The 21,171-nt window shown below is 41.5% G+C and overlaps 2 protein-coding genes across 4 annotated transcripts; one reads left to right on the forward strand and one right to left on the reverse strand.

The window, feature by feature from the left end:
* Positions 1 to 934: 934 nt before the first annotated feature.
* On the reverse strand, positions 935 to 2,059 carry LOC123981815 (rhodopsin). The gene has a single exon (XM_046067009.1). It carries the CDS (start codon positions 2,057 to 2,059, stop codon positions 935 to 937), a length of 1,125 nt encoding a protein of 374 aa, XP_045922965.1.
* Positions 2,011 to 17,832, forward strand: zdhhc8a (zinc finger DHHC-type palmitoyltransferase 8a). Of its 3 annotated transcripts, XM_046067007.1 has the most exons (11): positions 2,011 to 2,069; positions 3,523 to 3,746; positions 12,520 to 12,641; positions 12,750 to 12,907; positions 13,363 to 13,535; positions 13,658 to 13,760; positions 13,968 to 14,059; positions 14,145 to 14,274; positions 14,402 to 14,516; positions 15,881 to 15,993; positions 16,097 to 17,832. In XM_046067007.1, the coding sequence occupies exons 2-11, from the start codon at positions 3,643 to 3,645 to the stop codon at positions 17,384 to 17,386; spliced, it is 2,400 nt and encodes a 799-aa protein (XP_045922963.1). In that variant the 5' UTR covers positions 2,011 to 2,069; positions 3,523 to 3,642; the 3' UTR covers positions 17,387 to 17,832. The 3 variants fall into 3 exon arrangements, with proteins under 3 accessions (XP_045922963.1, XP_045922962.1, XP_045922964.1); XM_046067006.1 differs by lacking the exon at positions 2,011 to 2,069 and having other exon boundaries at positions 3,443 to 3,746; XM_046067008.1 differs by lacking the exon at positions 2,011 to 2,069 and having other exon boundaries at positions 3,659 to 3,862.
* The last annotated feature ends 3,339 nt before the right edge of the window (positions 17,833 to 21,171 follow it).

Consider the following 21,171-nt stretch of genomic DNA (forward strand, 5'->3'; position numbering starts at 1 on the left):
CGTGAGCAGCAACAATATATTATTATATTCCAACCTTTTACATTTGTTTGCTTTGGAAATATTGTTACACAGCTTTTTACAAATACGCTCACAAGGTGTTTCACAGAGGTAAAAGACTGAACAAGCGATAATATAAGGTATAAAGCAACAAAATATATTACAACTATTTGTAATCCCAGTGAATGGAATTCAACACAATATTTAAAAGATGATAGGCCTACTGACTGTCTGTCTGAGATCAGTGGGCAGGCCATTACAGCTGTGTTATAGCCCTGACAGTAAAAACCCGCCACGTTTAGTCTTCAGTCTCAACACTGAAAACGTCCTGAAGATGTAACAAAGCTTCAGAGTTGACCTGGACTTCACAAAGTATGTGTAAGGGGGGAGATGGGCCTGCTGCAGCCTTTTTTTAAACTTAGAGCTTTGGAGAACAGACACCAGAAGCAGCAGACTGTTCAAGGTGATTAGTAATAAAGGGCTGGAACTAATGATTATTTTAATCGTGGAGCCTTAACGTCTTAAGATATATACCAGAAATCCTCAATTTTCCATCACAGCTGGAAAGGTTAAACCAGGGAATGTTATATTTGTGCTAAACTGATTATCAGAATAGTTCGAGAATAAATAGATCGATGAAACAAATTACTTATTATTTTAAAGTAGCCTACTACAAAAAAAAAAAACTTGGAATGATCAGAGAGGTTAGCTCCTAATGGAAGCTCATGTGCTCATCTCCATCTCTTCCACAGTTTTCTATAACGGTAATAGATGCTTTTATTTATCAAAGGGCTAACTGTGATAAATTAGGATGTTGAAATTGAGATTAGAGAAAGCGTTCAGTGAGGATCAGAGACACAAGGTCTTCCCAAACCAGACATAGGTTCCATAAACACGAATTGAGTCCAGAAGTAAAAACTGGATGTGACGTACACGTCTACCTTCTGCATGAGCAAGAGAGCTTTTTCACTCCGTGCAGTAGTAAGTAGGGGATGATGCAGGTGTAGGAGGCCGCAACATAGTCGGCCACCTCCAGCACTATTGGCGAGGTGTGGATGTTGCTGGAAATGCGCAGTAGCAGATGAGTCAGCCAGCAGACAAGGAACACGCTGGCTACAGCCACCACACTCTTGGCTGCCCTCACCTGAGAGCTTGAGCTCGGACTGGGCTTAGCTGGCATCTGGCTGGGCCTTGAAAGACTTGGTGGAGCTCCAGCTCTGCGGCCTGTGTTTGTTTCCCTGTTGGAGCAGTGACCTGACAGCCCTCCATTTGGACAGGGAGAAGCAGGCACGCCCGTGTAAATGAGGGTTGGGGATGCAGAGTCTTTGACATCTTTTGAGGTGCCTGCAGAAACCGTGCCGAATGATGTGTCATGCTTCTGGATTTTAATAGGCCTACTCTTGTTTTCGTCCTTGGTAGGGTAAGAGTTATGGCTCCGTATGCATCGCTGGCTTTGGAGCAGAGTGGTGACAATCTGGACACTGGCAAATACAATCCCAGCAATAGGGAGAGCATTAGCCAAGGTTAAATAAAAGATATCATAGGTTTGCCTGGCGGTTGCATTAGGGAAGACATCCACACAGTCTTTTTGGCTCTCATTTGTCTCTTCCACTGTGGCAAAATAAAAGTGCGGGATGCTGAAGACCACAGCCACCGTCCAGCTCCCAGCCAGCAGACAGCCCACCAAGCACATGCTGTCCATCCGCACGGGTGCGCCTCCCCGTTTCAGGGAGCCGACGAGCTTCTGGTGCCAGAAAGCACTGATGAAGAAGGTCGTGTAGATGCTGCTGGTCTCGGAGAGGTCAGAACAAAAACGCAACACGCCACAAAAGGCTTCCCCCAGGAACCAGCGTCCGGCGAAATCTGCCACAGTGTCGGGCAGGTCCACCAGGTAGTTGGTGATGAGGTTGGAGACAGCCAGGTTGATGAAAAGGGCCTCGTTGGTGTGGATGCCAGATTTCTGCCCTGGCAGGGAGCGTATAGCCAGCCAGTTGTTTCCCAGGACCCCTGCCAGGAACATGAGCGCTCTGATGGTGGATTGAATCAAATGTTTTGCCTCCATCGTTTATCAGGTTCTGGTGACAACACCTCTTAATCTTTACTGTACAGTCGACTGGTCTCACAGTTTCAAAGCTTGTAATGTTGGAGGCTTTCGTCTTTTGGACATTTATAGACGAGGGTAAAAAGCCCAACCCAATCACTTGTAGAGTTGAAACAACGTGTTGACATTTTGTATTTTCTCATGGAGCCTTCATCATGCAGTCCCGCTGAGATCGAGGTGTAGCCTATTTATTGCCACGGCACGGTGTGTGCAGTGGTTAGCGCTGTTCCCTCACAGCAAGAAGGTCGCGGGTTCAAAACCGGGTTGCCCAGGCCTTTCTGTGTGGAGTTTGCATGTTCTCCTCGTGTCTGCGTGGGTTTAGGGATAGTTTAAATGCAAAGGATGAATTTCGCTTCCCTAGGAGCGTCCCCTGACTAGATGCTGACTATAGTGTGTCTAATTGCAGAAAGAAAAAACAGAGCAACTGTGGAGGTAACCAAAGAGCCACTAGCTAGAGTCCTTTGATAAATTACAAACAAAATGTTAGCCCACTTCATGTAGAGAAAACATACCGACTTATCTGTCTGTATGTCCTTGCAGCAGCAATTGACGCTTCACTTTGCACCCTGGTGGCACAGATTTTGTGATTTTCACTGTTTTTTTTTTAATCTTTAGAAATGAATAGCCTACACACTATTTAAAATAGCACACTGTGTTTATAAGTCAATTCTAAAAATTGTGGCATTCTTCTTTAAGAAGTTTCTTTCTAATGCCAGCAGAGCTTTTGGTAGGCTACCACTTCTCCTTTATAAAAAGTAATACAGTAGCCTACTAACAATGGACAGTAGTCTAATTTACTAATTGCCTACTTGGTAGACTGACTTGAGAATTGACTGATAGGCCTAATGCATCAATAGGCCTACATGTTAAAAGCCACCCAGTCTGCAGTTGTAAATGTTAAGCCTATTGTTAATAAATTAATTTTAGTCCAGATGCTCTGCAACACCCCACTAGGTAATTACTAATGGCTTATAATATTAATCATTAACCATTGATAAAGCCGTTAGGAAGGTAGTACGGTCATCTTTTTTTTTGGAGACTTAAGATGTCAATAGGCTATAACATAGTAGGCTATGCTCTAACAAATTGATCAGATCACTTTTTTTTATTAAGTTTTGAATGATATTAATAACTTAAATAGGTCTAACTAACAAACATGGATATGGCTTACAGTTATTATTATAATTTTTAAAAAGCTGTTCGTCAGATCGCAGCGTGGGGTCTCAGTGTGGTGTAGTAGTGTTTCACGTGATTCCTGAGTAAAAGCTCCACCTTTAGGATAAACCGGAGGCGGCATTTGTGCGCTGCCGCCTGCCGGGACAGACGGGACGCGATGCAGCACTGAGCACCGCCGCTGCGAGCTCTGGCTTTATGAGGCTTTTTTCTTCCCTTTCTCTCTTTTGAGTATGATTTTCGTTTCCCAGCGCTCTGAGGTCGATGCGGGGCTTTGTCCGAAAAGACACACAAACAAACAGGTACGCGCACGGTGCGGCGGCCGTCGCTTTCGTCAGTGATGAGCCTCTGATGAGTGTGGAGAGGACAGGATGCCCGCCAGCGGCGCCGACTCACTGAAACCCAGCGCCTTCGTCCCGGTCTGCACGGCCGCCTGCCTCCTGGTCGGCTCTACCTCCCTTTTCTTCGTCTTCACGTAAGTGTGTCCCCCCCCTAGAAATGAAACGTTGGCGGAAGGCACTGTTGGTTTGCTCCACAGAAAATGCATCCATCCTTCCAGACATCCATCACTCTTCATCCACCATGCATCAGGTATTCCTTCATTCAAATATGTCTACTTTTTTTACGTGTGGAATTGAATTTTCAGACTATGAAACATTAAAAATTATCTTCTTCTCTAAGCTGTCATTAAACTGAATGTGTAGGCCTACATTTTATTATTTTTATTTCCGTTTTAGATTTTGCAGTTAATCTCCAATTTCTAAAAAGCTGCTTAAACCAGTATTTAAATAACAAATGCCTCAAAAGAGCACAATTTCTTCTTCTTTTTCTTCACTGTTTTCATCTGCTGGCAGACCCACTAGGGGCGGCCAACATCTGACCTGTTTGGCTCACAGAGTGGACTATAGTCTGGATGCCTGCCTGGTGCACCCTGAGGACTCAGAGTAAGCACAGTTTAGGGAATAAGCCACCCAAAATCAACGTGTATCAACGTGTCACTCTGACCCACATGTGTGATAAATGCGGCTTGAAGACATCGCATCACACAACCTTCATGGCGTGGTTTGTAAGTTTTAATACAACACTTGGTGAAAGTGTGGAAATAGTTAATTTTAGCCTCCTGGTTGTGACCTATTTGCGAGGGAAGGCAGAGCTAGTGGGAGGTTGAAAAGACTCCACTCAAGCCAACGCTGACATGCAGGAAAAAAATTCAATAGCATATCTTAGAAACCAATTTAAATGCTGATAGGTAAGTCATATGTAGGCCTTTCTATATATTTTAAAGCCTGTGCTTATGTACCACAAAGAAGAAAAACAAGCAGACCTGCGTCACATTTTAAAGTACGCTGCTTTTAATATGAAAACCCCTTTGATATCCAGTATTGACTTACTGAGTGAAGGCTCCCACCTCATCAGCTCTGTGCCATTCTACTGACCCTTGGCCTCCGTAGCCATATCTGTCCTAGTTTCTCCCGTATCTCCTGCCGCGCACCCTTTTCACTGGAATCTGACACCAGATTGGGAGTATGGGATTAGGATCCTCTTGCCATTGCCATGTGATCCCCCCATCTGGGAAAAATGGTGTCTGGGATCTTTGAATTTACCATTCAGCAGATATTTACTTTGGAACAACTTTCACAGTGACATTTATTAATTTTGAAGTTTTAGGTGGTGTTGAATATGTTTTTTGTTTTTTCACACACCACTCCATTATTTTTCCCTTATTTTCTTCTGACCTTTCCTCTCTTGGGTAACACGGCTAGTGTAGAATTATGGTTCACAGCAGAAATACAAACCCTTGTTTGTTTGAAATCCTCAAAAGAAACAAGGGGAATTGTGTTTAGTCTTTAGTTCATACAGTTATATCATGTGAGAAGGACTCTGTTGATCATGAGTGGCTCTACTTTGGGATTGTCTGTACAGATGTGGTTGTAGTAATCTGATATGTTGACATACATCATTATATTGGATTTTCATTATGCAGATTACTTAAATGAGTTTGACTCCCCACTCTAGAATACAAAAATATGTCACACTGAAATTCACATATCAGCTTTACAACAGTTAAACTGCTGAAGTCATGAGACTTCTGGGATGTGGAGACAGGCTCACAGGCCAGAAAAGGGAAAGAAACCCTGATGATGAACTCCTTCTATACGAGAGAGAGAAAAAAAAAATCAATGGCCTGCTGATGTGATAGATTGAAAAGAGGGTGCTTAATTGGGACTGCATTGCTAAACCAACAAAACCAGGACACTGCAAATGATCAAAGTGATGAACCTGCTTCTTATGGGACAAGGTTTGCATTTGAGCTGAAATTACCTTATAACCTAAAAAGCTCACAGCTCAAAATGATCCCAGAGTTAGTTTCTGTGCACCCTGACTACTGTATATCAGCCTTTAAGAAAAGTAGTTTAAAACCTCAACCTTAACCATAAGTGTAATATTCTGCTGTAATGTCTGCAGTTTAACTTGTCTTGTGTGTGTCTTAAATACCCTACTAGCTCTTCGATTGCCTTTACAATCTGGCAGTACATACAATAGACTTAAAGGCTCTTAATATCAGTTGTTAGAGGTTAGAAACATTGTCTTTGGACAGATAATAGGCAGACACTCAGTGTCTTGTTGATATATAACAGTTCATATAACAGTTTTCTGATTTGACCACTTTGTTTAAAATCCTGTGTATCTGCAAAGCCAGCAGCTGCACCTGGAGTGACTCCCTTCTTCCAACAGTAGAGATAGACAGGTGCCACGCTCTGTTTAGCCTCACCTTGGTAACACTGAGTCAAAGGGACATTGCTTGTCATCTGCCATAACATCACCCCGGCCTTTACCCTGGTTCCTGTGAATCATGGGAACATACGTGAATACCATCCAGCATTGTTGAACACTTTAACCCCCAATTTTATTTTTTACCCTGCAGTCATGCTATATATAAATTCAAAGTCCTTTTATCTGGAAATATTCATGCAATTATCAGTGTGTGTGCATTACTAGTGCAAGCATTCTTTCATTTCTGTTTCCGCTGCAGGCTTGGTAGAGTTAGAAAACTTGCGGAGGCTCTTTTGTCTTCCTTCGCCTGAAAAAATTAATCAGTTACTGGTTTCCTGCTTTTGTTCGTTTGACCCTGAACCTTTGTTTGGGTTAGGGCTTAGGGTTGTGTGCATTGTTAAACAAAGGCCACAGACATCAGAAAGACCAGGAAAAAATGCCCCTTGTTAATTACGTTATGTTTCACCCTGCGCTGACTCCGAAAAATCTTACTTTTCTTTTTACTTTTCTTACCACTGAGTAAACTGTGTTTTCTTAAAGAAAAGTGTGCTCGCTTATGCTGAAAAGGCCATTTGCAAACACTGTGGACTGGTTAAAATGTAATTACAGTGTTTCCCCTAGGATGGAGTTGTAGCAGTGGAGGTGAAGCAACATTTTTTGTGCGGATAGTGCGTAGTATGTCTGAATATAGAACCCCAACACAATGCACATTAGAATAGCTTAAAATGTCAGGGTTTTCCCATAGTTTTATGTGAGGTTTAGATGAATGTTTTGATTGTGGTTGTGGCAGTCATGGTCGGGGGGGTTGGGGTCCTCCTAAGAAAATGTCATGTCTTCCAATTAAAAATATGCAATTTGACATCATATTGGGCCATTATTTTCACCATATCTCTGAACAAATAAGTTGAAAAAGCTAGAGCAGATAATGAATAAACAACGTGCAAAGATCAGTCTACTGGGGAGGAACTACAACCATTAGATTTGTGGAAAGTACTTTGGTTGGTTATGATGCTCTCCACAGTGATTTTACATTTCTGCCACAGCGTGTTTTGTGCATCACCCCCTAAAACCCTGTTGATATGACCTCAGAATCATTATAGATGTGACTGTAAATGTTTGCCTTTTGTGTCTTCATTTAACAGCTTTTGCCATTTATCTGTAGACATTAATATAAAAAAATAGGCACCATGAGAAACCATCTCCCTTCTGAGGTGCTTTTTATTTGCACAATACAAAAAGAAAAGTCTCCTCATTAGCTTAAAAGCACTATTTTGCATAACTAATTTGCTTTATTAACCTCAGCTCCTCCAGTCACCTCCGTCCTTTCTTTTCCTAACAACCACTTTTTCAGACTCACCTGAAAAATAAGTTAGAATGAACCAGTCTGTACAGGACAGAGCTGTAGGCTACACCAGTTTAGTCTCAGCTTGTACCTGATATTTTCAACATTGGGGAAGTATGTAGGAATAAAATACATCTACCAGTTACTTTTTATAAGTTGAGCTAACGTTAATGTTAAGTTACATAGCAGCCAAAAGACGTAGCCTACTGTATGAGCTTCCCAGCTCAGCTGCGCAGTCTGGGGGGCGCAATGTGGCGATGTGTTAGCCAGCGCAAACAGGCTTCACTTTCCCAGCATTTGGGGAAACAACGCGACTTTTCATGTTGTCCAGAAGCTGACACAGTGTAACCGACACAGTAGCCTTCATTTATGGAAACTGCTCACGTTCACCGTCGGTCACCTACGCCGCTCGGACAATCAAACATTCGCTACGCACCTCCCGATTTGGAGTTACGCTGCTCTTATAAAAGCACCTGTCACGTAGATGTCCTTAGAAGCATGAGGAGAGGAAGCGAGCCAAGTTATGAGTTTTACCTGAATGTATAGACCTATAGGGGAAACACTGAATTAAATGTAAGTTACTTGCATATGAAATATTGTATGGGAGTTGCAGTTTAAAGCAGCATTATGTAAGATGTGGGTTTTTGTGCGATTTGGCTCCCCTACAGTGAAAATTCACCGCTGTTGTAGATAAGGACAGGTGTATAGGCCTATGTGCATTTGTTATGATTACATTACTTATGATCAAAAACTAGCAAGTGGACAACTTTGCTTACACAACCAAACATCAAGCAAGTGAGACAACACTAACATCCAAGCCAACTAATATGTTATTTCTTACAAGTACAGCAGCAAGAAGGCCAGCTCTGCGTCTGTCCTGCATCTTTTCAGATTTTTTTTTAGCTCACACCAACTAGTAAAAGTCCTGGTCTCTTGCAGTCACTCTCTCTTTTTCCCTTCTTTGCTTCCTCCCACAACATCTTCTTCTGTCTCTTTGAGGCCTCTGCCATGATCTCCATTCTGAGAATACTGAAGAGTCTTGTTGGTGTGTGTGACGTGGTGCCTTAAAGCACTACGCCTTTCTCACGATAGGTTTCCTGACTGGGATACCAATGTTATATAGCCCTATACCAGGCGCTCCGGGCCCGGAGTAGCAATGACAAAGATGCCATTCACGTTATTACAAGTCAGCATACAATCAAAAATGGATGTGAAGTTGTTATTTTAATACTACATAATGTTGCTTAAAGTGAAAACAATTAAAACAAGACTATGTAACTGTTGTGGAACAATGATCATTGTGGCAAAATATGGCAATTACAATATGCTAGATGCTAATATCTACATGTCTTATTCACAGGTTAACAGTAGCACAGATAAAGAAGAGTCAGTAAGACAGTGAACTGACTCAGTAATGCTAGTTACACTGCTTTTTAGCTAACAGTAACGTCCGTTAGCTACTACTTATACCTGACTAACCAAGCCAGTGGCAGCAAAACCCCTGAGTGTAGTGAATTGAGCAAAACTGCGTTTTACTGCTTTTCATTTGTAAGAAGGAGAATGTGTTATTTCTTCTTTAAAAAGTGACATAGTTGCTCTTTAAAGGAGTTGAAGTGTAAGCATTAAAACAAGCTGAGCAAACCGTTCAGAACACTGAAATATATTGAAATGATATTGAAATCCATATTTTAAACATACACATATGGTATATTCATGCTCATTTTTCTGTACTGGTTTAAAGCTTAAACTGCTCTAATTGCATGCATCAAAAGAAAAGGTTTCAAATTTGAACAGGGCACAATCCTAAAGGGCCTTCTTTGTGATTGAATGGTGCACTGTGAGAACAGGAATGACGATACGATGTGGGTAACACAAGTCACAGATCATGTTGAGCCCATGACACTGTGAGCACATGCTATGTGAAGATATATTGTCCAGTCTGTGGGAATTTATTCCTTTCCAGTTGTTTTCTGTGCTGATGCGGTGTCTGAATGTCTGACAGATTACATGGCGGTGATGTCATTTATGTAACTGTGACAATATTTCACAAAAGGAGCCCTGGCTGCAGGCGGTGGTGAACTTGTCGCTTGACCAATTGTGCGATGTCTGCTGTGCCACTGACCCACTGCAGGGATGAGGGCGGCGTACAGATTGCAGAGCAGCTTACTATTCTGTGTGATTTAATACAGCTCTGCCCGGGCTGTTTCATTAGGTGGGGCTTGTCTTTGCCACGCTGCAGTGTAATGAACTGTCTCTCCCTGTGGTCCAGATGGTCTCAGACCAATGATGGAGGCTCGCCGTCCATGCAGAGGCCTTTCACGCTTTAATCTGGCCCACAAGAAATCAGTCAGATGAAATCTCAAAGGCTTCCACTTCACCTTCTGTTTCATCTGCAGCACCATAGTTGGTGTGGAACAGGCTGTATTTGTCATAATATGCTAATTTGGAGAATGTAATGAAATTGTTAAAGAAAGGATCTATCTATTTAAAAAGGAAAAGGAGGAATAACACTCTTATTTCTAAAGTAGAATAAATAATGAAAAACTATTATTTAAGGTTTTAAAGATCTTTTGTAGAATAATGAGAGGAGTGTTGTAACTAACCAGCTTGAGTTAACAGCTTAATATAACTGATCAGCTATGACGGTTTAAGCACATGTGAAACATGACCGTATTTTGTGAGAAGAACTTGGACACACATCCTGAATAGTAGCTTTGGGGGTGGGGGTGGGGGTGGGGGTGGGGCTGGGGCGGGGCGGGGTGGTGGGGATCACGTTATGCTCCTTAATCTTTTTGTCACATATTCACTGCTTCTTAAGGTTCTCATAATTTAATTATGCTAAAACCTGTTCAGAACTTCTTCTCCTGTTTCAATTTGTTCCTCATCATCAGTTGTAAGAGGGATTCTCCTGCAGGTATAGACTACCAGTAGCAGATCAATTGGATGTATCTCATGGATACATTATATAGTAGTGTGCATTGCAGTATATGGTGAGTCTAACGGCATGCTCTGTGTGTTTAGTATCTAATGTGAGGAATACACAATGCATTGGACTGGCAGGAATGGTCTGTAATCCAGAGTTTATAATCCAGGGATTACTGGGTTTGCAGCTGGCATGGCATCAGCAGGCATTCCTCTTGGGGCAGGGACCCCTCCCCCCACTCAGCCTAAAACCAGCCGGGGGGTTTTGGGGATTGGAGCTTCACTGGGATGAAGTGCATAATTGAAGCGGATGCTTCTTAATTTTGTCAGTGTTTTCACTTTCACAAGATTTGTGTGTAATGTGTAAAGTGTTCATGGTTTACTTGCCCATGAAAAACTGCATGGAAAATGTAACCAGTTTGGCACATCCTCATGGTCCTGACACTGGTTATACTGGTTATACTATTTCCATTCAAAAGTCCTTGAAGGTACCCAGTTATTTTTTCTCTCTACCTATACTGATCCCGATGCCAGAAACTATTAACATTTGACTATTCAAATATAAAATTCCCATGCAGTATATATGTAGGTTAAACACGTGATGTTCAATCAAACATTTAATATAATCCAGTGATTCTTTTTCTCTCTGTCTACCAATGTAACCTGATTACACTGCCCCTCCCTCTAATCTTACACAGTAGAGATATAATCATACTCCCATTCAGCACATCCAAACACACACATTCATACACAGAGAAAGTAGAAGAGAAAAGGTTCTATTTGATTTCGGGACACGCATGCACAGAGATTTTATACTGGTTAATATCCTGACGGTACACTCAATAGTTTGACATGTGTGTTTAGAAGCACCTATATTTTACAGATCGAGGATCAGATTTTAATTTATATGATTAAAAAACATTAAAAGTTCAATTTAACACCAATTCCACCAATTTGGATGTATATTCTTTTGTCTTCTTGCTCAATCACTCGCTCATCCAACATTTGCTTCTACCAGACAGCTTTAATTCTGACTATTCGATTGCTTATCATGGTCACTGCAGTGATAATGTGCAAACTTCATTCAAGGGGATTGTTTACATTGTACATACATTTTTGTTTAACATGAACTAATGATTAGTTTCTTCATTGATTAATCTGCTGATGACTTTCTCGAGTCCAAGGTAACGTCTTGTTTGGTCTGGCTAACAGTCTAAAACCCAGAGATATTCAGTTTACAATGTTACAGAACAGAAACTTGAAAAGGTGTAACAGGTAATGTTTGGCAAATTACTATTCTCAATGATCAAAATAGGTTCCTGTTAATTTTCTATTAATTGACTAATTCATTGATTGTTTCAGCTCCACATGAACCGGACTGTCCTGTCCCAACATAATCAATCTTTTGCTTTTTATAACACAACAGTATTGTGACAACCTGACACATTAAGGTGGGATCACCAGACAGGAGTACTAATCCACCAGGTTTCACCAGACTCAGGGGTACCTGTCTTGTGTCATTTTTTTTGCAAAATGGAGTGATTAGACAAAAATAATTGCAGCTTTTGAGTAATTGTTAAAGCTGTTCACCAAGGAAAGATTGAAAATATTAGCTTGTTCAAGGTTCTGAAGCGTGAGGATTTGCATCTTTGTCTGTTTTATATATCATACTAATTGAATATATTTGGGTTTTGGACATTGTTTTGGATAAAACAAACTATTAGACAATGACACATTGGAATCAAGGAACTTTAAATATTTTCTGACAATTTATAGACTAAATGATTCATGAAAAAAAACAACTATAAATAAATAAATTAACATTACCGTAATTATACCTAATGCCTAATGACCTGCTTCATTGTGTAGCACAGATACAGTAAGCTTTTTGCCTTTAATGCAGGGTACCCCATCATTTAATCCCTTGTTATGGGCGCCAGTGAACACACACTAATACATGCTTATCTTTCACTGTGAACAATTACTTTTGAGATCCACTGCTCCCATCGGAATAAATGGGATGAAGATTATCCCTTAAAATCTTTGTTGTAGCCCTTATGTGTGTTAACCTCAACATCTAAAGGATGGATACTTACCAGGCTCAAAAACACTGTCAATCCCTTGATTTGCAACATGACTTCTGCTTTGAATGAACACTCAGTGACAACTACAGGAAAGAGTTTTTCTTCTTGTTTGTTTGTATATTCAGATGCCCGTGGCTGGCTGTGACCATCTACCCTGCCGTGCCACCATGCTGTGCCATCCTCTTCCTTTTTGTGCTGGCCAACTTTACCATGGCAACCTTTATGGATGCAGGGGTGCTCCCAATGGGTTAGTAATCAAAGGGATGTTATGCTTACAGTAGTAAAAACACCTTTCTTTAATTTTAATTGTATTTTTGGAAGTATTACTTTAGCAGTTTCACACATTATTTTCCAGCGAACGAGGACGAGGACAAGGATGATGAGTTCCGCGCTCCGCTGTATAAGAACGTGGACGTGAAGGGCGTCCAAGTGCGGATGAAATGGTGTGCTTCGTGTCATTTCTACAGACCTCCACGCTGCTCCCACTGCAGCGTCTGTGATCGCTGTGTGGAGGTTAGTATGTGGACAGATTTAAAGACGGGAGAAGGGACACAGCATTGAGTGTCATATCAATACAGAGGGCGGTGAAAACAAAAGTGGTATGGAATTTAACTGGGGTAAATGAGTGATAAGGGCAAGAACGCAGAGGGACAGATCGGGGGGGTAGTAAGTAGTGCTTATGACTGAGTGTAGCAGTGTGTGCGGTGAAAGTCAATAAAGGGGATTTCTGCAGAGTGAATGATGGACAGAGTGTGATGGAGGGAGAGAGAGAGATCTCATTAATCAGGTTAATCCTTTTCTCAGATCCTTTGTAGTCTCAGTAGAAATGCAATTTGAAAAAGGGTTCAGACAGCCTGTATTAAAAAAAAGTGTATTTAGTAATAAGCACAGTGCATATTCCACAAGTTTCAATGAATGCTGGATTTTCAGTGCTGCCTCATTTTTCTTTTCCCACATTCTCCTCTCAGGACTTTGACCATCACTGTCCCTGGGTGAACAACTGCATCGGGAGGCGAAACTACCGCTACTTCTTTCTGTTTCTGTTGTCGCTGACAGTTCACATGATCTGTGTCTTCACCTTAGGCCTCATATATGTCCTGCACCACGTGGACGAATTATGGAAGCTGCACTGCACTGTCACGTATCCTCATACACACCCAACACGCGTGTGTCTATCTATCTGTGCATTTATTTGTGTAAATGTATTCAACTTTGTCAAAACGAGACTGATATGAAGCAGTTTTCCTTAACAGTATGTTACAGCTTGGTAGTGATCAGTATATCGGGGCTGTTTCTTATCCCGGTTCTTGGTCTCACTGGATTCCACCTCTACCTGGTGTCCAGAGGACGCACCACCAATGAACAAGTCAGTTTGATTTTCCAAATATTAAACTACTGTCAAGAGCAGTGGAAATGTCATAAAGAAAGTGAAGTATATCAATAATGTAGGTCTTCAGGACTTAACAATTGTGTTATTTTTATGTATTATATACTATTTTAAAAACTTGAAAATTTTATTTACATCTGAAATACAAAAAAATTAAGGTGATCTTGTCTCTTCATCATCCCACAGGTAACTGGGAAGTTTCAAGGAGGAGTAAATCCTTTCACACGAGGTTGTTGTAATAACCTGGAGTATCTAGTTTGCAGTCCCATCTCTCCAAAGTAAGAGCCATTTCTTCTTCATCTTGTACTTTTCAGGAAGCCTTATAGCTCACTGGCTTACAGCCTGTTTGTCATGTGACACCAGGTACACAGCGCGGCCCTGTAAGAAAACAGTGATCCATGTTCAGCCTCCTTTCCTGAGACCGGAGATAAACAGGCCAAGGCCAGTAAAAGTCAGGGACAACGGGATACAGAGTCAGGATCTCCAGAATAAAGTATGCTTAAACAAATTACATGCCAAATTTCAAATCAAAGCACTCACAGTTAAATATTCTCTCACAGATCATCTAAGAACTGTAACCTCAGTTGTCTCATGTTTCTTTTTCTTTTTTCTCTTGCCAGCGAACCTCCACTAGAGCTGTTGAGCTGTCAGACATGAAACAACTGAAAACTCCGCCACCATTGCCACCAAAGCCAGACCACGGCCTGCTGAAAAGCCAACTAACTGCCATGGATGGTACTGTATGAAGACACATGTATACTGTGATAACCAGACACAGCACTGACGCAATATTCTTACAGCATACAAACTTATATAGTGACAAGATACCGAGAGATTATGGATTCATCCAATTTTATAAGTCTGCCAAGGAGAGATTCTATATCGTCGCTGTTGGGCACAAACCTTCTATGTCCCAACTCGTGATTTTTCATGAAATTAAAAAAACCCTGTGTTTTTATTATAATTGAACACGGCATCATTGAGAGTCACAAGCTGTTTTTATACTTTGTATTGGTAAAATATTTGTAAAAACCACAGACAGACGTAAAGGGTGACCAATAACACTGATTTATTTAAAAAAAAAAAAAAAAGATTAAATGTGGAGATAGGAGGTTTCTGCCCGACAGCGACGATATTTTTCTTATTGTTGACAAATCCCATTAAAAGACCTAAATCAACAATGAAGTGATCCTACCAACAGGGATTGTCTGTGTAGCCAAAGCCCATTATAATTTATTCCTCTGTGCTATAGCGGTCCATTGTCCGAAAACTCATCAGTGCACCTTTTGCTCTGGGTGACATGTTCCTTCATTACCATGAACAAGAGCACTGCAGTTTATTTCGAGTCAATCCCACATACACTGTCCTGTTGCCATAATAACTACCGGCAAGTGCAACATATGAGTATTGATCCACAGCTGAAAGTAGTCCGTAACAAAATGCTCAATTTTCTCCTATTTGTGTAAATGTTACTCAAAACTACAGTGCCCAGCTATTTTAGGAAGTCATTTAACCTTTTTTTAAATTGTAAATTGTGACTTACTTTTTAAATATGTACATCTTCAGTAGGGCTGCACAATTAATCGAATATTGATTGTGATTACGATTTTAGTGCCAAGGTCGGGACAAAACTGTGGCGCAGCAGTAGCCGGACTCAGTGGACTTTATATATTTTGATTCAAGGAGATGATGCACTTTAAGGACCAGTCTTATTTTGTTGCAAAGATTTGTACATTAGCAGAAATGCAGCACATCATGGATGTGAAAACAGTTGCCTTTTTATTTAAATTTGAAAACTGCAATAAAAATATGTTGTCCCTAACATCAATGAATAATCGTGATAAATAATCATGATTATCATTTTAGCCATAATCGTGCAGCCCTAATTATCTTCAGTAGGAACCAGTAGGCTTGGGGCTGAGTGCAACAGACAGGCTGGGGAAGTTGTTTAAGATATTAAGGAGATAAAGTAAGTAAACGCTGGTTTTGAAATTCATTGACAATAGGGTGATTACAGAATATCAGCAGCTTTATCCTTTGTAACTTTCCTTCGTGGTGTCATTACTGAGCTGTTTCTGTGAATGCTTTGTCTTTTCCAGAGATGGGACACCATACCAAATCCATCATTCCCGTTTCCATTCCCACTGTGCCGCAACTACGGCCTGTCCTGGAAGCCATATCAAGAGGATCGTCGCCCATTCCTCCAGAGCAGGTGCTTTTCATTCTGATATAAATTTGTTATATTGTTGGAGCGTGAAGTCCTGGTTTTGGTCCTTGTCTGACAGACATTACTGTCTGGCTTTTGTGTTGTTTAGTTGCTGAAGACATCAGAGCAGCAAGGGAACAACAAAGGTCCTGACCTCTGCTTTGAGTCTAAAGAAAGCCCAGCGAGAGGCAGCCAGCAGGCCAGTCTGCCTGTACAGACCAACAGCAACTCCAGCTCGCTGCAGCTCAACTCTCTGACGCTCAACTCCCGCTCTCTCACCCTTAAGCACAGCAGTCGCCACAGCAGCAAATCCCAAATACCTGCCATGCATGGTGACGGTGTGGGATCCAACCCCCCACCAGGCATCACCTCTTCCAGCTTGCTGTCAAATCACAGCAGCAGCCTCTCCTATGATAACCTCATCAACCCTGCAGACCCTCAGTTCCTGGCTCAGATAGGGGCTCATCCAGTTGGCTATCACCCTCACTTTATAACTCTGAACACAGATGGGACTGTGGTGCAGCGCCCCCCTCCTCACGCCTACAGTCCCGTGTTTATGGGCGTCACCAGACAGTCTCCTCAGCCTCGAGACCCCTCACCTTCTTTGCAGGGCTTCACCTCAAGGGATCACTCACCTTCCTTCCAAGGATTCATTCAAAGAGACCCTTCTTCGGCTTTTCAAGGGCTGATGCCAAGAGATCTTGCATCCCAAAGTGGAACATCACGTGACCTCACCCCTCCAGGTCTGGCGATGCGAGACATGACCTCTCAAAGTCTTCGAGACAGCCTTCGTGATCTCGATCCACAGGTCTCGACACCTCAGAAGTCTGTGGCCGCACGCTATGACAACTTTTCAAAAACCATCATGGCATCTATCCACGAGAGGCGGGAGATGGAGGAGAGGGAGAGGATGCTGCGTCTCCAAGCCAGATCCCAGGCTTACTATGGTCCAGATATGGGGATCTATGACATCCCCAGCAGGAGGAGTCTACCACCAGACAACATCCGACCTCCGGGCTCCCGTGGACCAACTCCTCCTGCCTATGGCTCCAGGGAGTTTCTGATGAGTACTGGCATCCTCGGTTATGGCATGAGGACCTCACCTCTCTCGAGCTCCTCCACGTCGTCTCTGACTCGAGGCCCGAAAATGTCCAGCTCTCCTCTGCAGAGCAGCAGCAGTAGCAGCCTGCAAAGCAAGGGCAGGTCTTCCTCTCCGGCTTACTGCCTTCCTGACAGACAGACTCAACCCCTCCCTTCCTCTACATCTACTCTGCCCCGTGTACCCTCCTCCTCCACCTCCACCACCCCTTCATATGCCTCCTATGCCACCGCTAAACGTTCCTCGCTTACATACTCCTCTGAGGGGAAGGACTCAGTCACCCTCAGAGCCCTTAAATAAAAAAAAACATACTTCATGTTTCTGATGGTGTGAAAGAATCATCTATGCAGTGTTAGTCTCAGTCTTCACAGCTCCAAAATACTTTGTAAATAAGAGGCCATTTGGGACTTGTGGGAGGTTGTGTGAGAAACAAATACAGAGTGAGTATAAACTTACAAGTATTCTTGAAAAGTCACATAAGTTTGACCAAATTAAAAACAAAATGGTGAATCTCAGGATAGTTGTGCCTCCTGTTACAAACAGAGCGAGCTCTTTAAACTCTTTTCAAAGCAGAAGGGCTATGTGAAGAACACAGATTTACTTCTTATCTGTTTGTATGTGTTTTGATATTGCTTTTTGTGAAACAATGTAACACCACATCATCTAATTTGTCTCCTGCTGCAAAATACCCAATTTAATAGAATTTTGTAGTTGTTTATATGAATAAACGTATTTTGTAATTTTCATTTCTGTTTATTTCCATTATTTTCATTATATATCATCTGTCAATGAAGGCATCTGCGCAGAGCTACAAAATAAACATAATGAAATTGTGCATGAGGCTTTACTTATTTAAGGAACCTGCCGCTCTTAGCAGCGAAAGGAAAATTGCATTTTACCATTGGTTATCAATCTTTCTTCAAAGATATTATACGTATGATTTTTTTTCCAAATAACATGATCATTTTAGCTCATAATTCTAATGATGACATACTTTATGCAGCCAAAATGCACATCAACATGTTCATTCATCAATGTAATCTAACACTGGTGGAATGATTCACTGGCTCTGCAATGCCAGTTTCTGCATTGAATTTGTTGATGGCACCCTCTAGTGAACAGTTTCAGAAGGTGGCGTGATGTCGGTTAAGGCAGTCAGTTCCAGTAGATGATGCTATTGTGGGTAAAATGCCAGAAAATAGCATGTCGTCGATGTCAAGGGCTGCAAGTAATGGAAAAGACCAGAGGAGCCTATATAGACTAGTGTGCCCTATATTCCAAAAGGTTCATTATACACAGCAGTTTAACTTCACTAAAGTAGTTCACATTAAAATTATAAGACAATTCAAGACTAATATCAAACATTTATTTCATTTAATGTAGGCCTACAAGCAAAAAATATGCATCTGTGTGCAATGGTTTCTCATGTTTCAGAGGCGTCAGATGAGGAATTCAGTGACAAATGTAGCATTTTAGCTTTTCAGACAGCTTCAAAATAAGGCTCTTCTGGCTGGCTTTCAGACTCAGGACAGGCTAGTAAGTCTTTCAGAGTCTTTGTGACAGAAATATTTCTAATAGCAGGAACTTTTATTACCTTGAGCTGTGATCGAAACTCACACATTTTTGTTTAAGCAATAAATGACAAGACTTGACACTTTGAGGTAGGCGCTTTTCACGTGAGTTATTGTTGCACTTGACCTTGAAGCAAGTGGAAGTGCAGACATGACAACGGGCTTGAAAGCCCCGACTGATTTAAACCGTTGGCAGGGATTTACAACACAGCCGAATAACTGACAGATCTCTCACATGACCGGTAAATTCAGTGGGATGTAATAACAACCGACTCGTACGGGCTCAGTTCAAGACTTGACAACAGCAAAAGATTTGGAGCATGAACAAAAAAGCCTCTCAGTAATAGTGCCAGAGAGCAACAAGTGAAGTGTAAACAACATTGTTCATAAGTCACTGGAGCAGTTGTTCTTGCCAAAAAGTTCTAACAAGGTTGACATCCCCTCCTTAAGTAGGCCTATCTGCGCACAGAGCACAACACATTTTTATAAATGTCACAACACGCAACACTACTGTATTATAGTAACCTGTATTTATGTTGATTCTGTCATAACAACAAGATCATTAATAATGATGTGGCTTGCGAGGCTGTGTCTGTCCCACTCCTTACCAGATGTTGGCTGTGATTCAGTTTTGTTGTTTGGCAACTGTAAAGATGACTAAGAAGAGATTTAGTTGTGTTCAGTGTAGAGCTGACCCGCGTAGTCGAAGGCTCGATGCTTCGATGGGCGGGGCCTGATTCGACTGTCAATCTCACAGTCGAAGCTTCGCAGCAAAACGAGGATCATGCCATTTTGGCGATATGGGGGTGCCCGACGTCTGATTTTACATAGAACTACCAGTTTTCTCCCAATAAGTTAATATTCTGCCTATTACAATATACATTTCAACATTAAATGCTGTATATAAACATGTAAAACGAAAAAAGCTTTTAATAAATGTTTTTGTGCGCATGTGTAGGGGTATATACAGTTGGTCTGTAGCGCTGCAGTCTATGATGTAGCCTAATGGCAGAGAGATGGAGCCCCGGCCTTACCACTGTTTTGCCGAGTTGTCCGCACCTCGCGGGACATCCGGATCATTTATCACCATTGATGAACCACACAAAGAATATTATATTGTTTTTATATAGAACTGGAAATTTACCCACGAGGAACCGTGACTTGCATGCATTTGCATAGAGGGTTCCTCCATGTAGGCCCCAAACTTAGGCCTATGTCACAACCCTGCGACATCCAGTCACACATGACAGATGTAACCATGTTGTTTAGATATGAAGCTCTCGGGAATCTAAAAACCCATTCAGCTCTTCTGCTGTTGCTCTATGTCATTAAAGTGCGTCTTATGTTGCACAATATGAGCAGCAGACCCTGGTGCCACTAGGAAGTAGCCCTGTAGTAGTACTACATAGGACCAAAACTGTCTCTATTGCTCTCCATTTGTGGAGAGTGGCTTCGTCCATTAATTATACTGTCCATGGTGCAGAATTCTTTAGTAAAACGACCTGAACATGGACAAGTCATTTTCACATAAATAAAATCATTAAAAAAATTAGATGGCTTATTATAGATGTCAGGGGCCTATAAGACTTAAGTCATGTAAGTGAAAGAAACTTTAGTAAAAAATACTTTTTTCTTCAATGTCTGTACCATTGAAACTTTAAAAAACAAAACAAAACAATTACTCACAAAAAGCTTCATTGTATGGCTTTGCTCCAGTTAGGAAAGTACTGACGAGTTTCCTTTTGGTCAAAATGCACATCATTAACAGAAAGAAGCTCATCACAATCATAACAGCAAATAACACAACTCAATAACAGGAAAGAACACATTGCAATTATGCTTTCCTGTTGCTTTCCTTGTCCTGTTGTTTGTCTCAGAGAAGTAGGGGTGCTGACATTTCAGTGTTATCTTGTCCTCTCTTGGAAATTACTCTCCTATTTCAAATCCAAAAATCAAACCTTTTACGATTCAGTGTTCACAGCTTAACTTCCTGTTTGCTTTAAAAATCTTGCACAAGCTAATACTGAAGAAATGACTCTATGTCAGGATAGATATTTGGATGTTCTACTGATGTTTTTCTTCCACGCTGTCGTCTCTGTTGTTACTTTGCTTCCCTCCATCCTCCCTCTCACCCGTCTAGTTTCTGTAGCCAGGGGTAAAATGGTAATGACGGTAATGACAAGGCTGTTGTGCAAAGAGGGATTGCAAGTCGTTGACTTAGAGGAGTGGATCAAAAGTATTCTGTGCACATTGTGGTGTCTGAGAAAGCCCCCTGTCTTACATCATGCTATTTTTACAATGTGTCTCCATAACAAGGAGAGACTAGTGTCTTCTTCATACTCTGCATTTTGAATATATCTCATGGTGGAAGAATAATGCTAGGCCTAAAGCAATGCTGATCTATAAACCACGATATATTTGGCAGATTTGCTTTCTAAACAGTCCAACAAGTTCAACTGAAATCACATTTAGACATCTCTTTTTGCCGTCAAAAAAATTTTCAATGTGTTTTAT

Source organism: Micropterus dolomieu, linkage group LG13 (genome assembly GCF_021292245.1).
Source record: "Micropterus dolomieu isolate WLL.071019.BEF.003 ecotype Adirondacks linkage group LG13, ASM2129224v1, whole genome shotgun sequence".
Lineage (NCBI taxonomy): Eukaryota > Metazoa > Chordata > Actinopteri > Centrarchiformes > Centrarchidae > Micropterus > Micropterus dolomieu.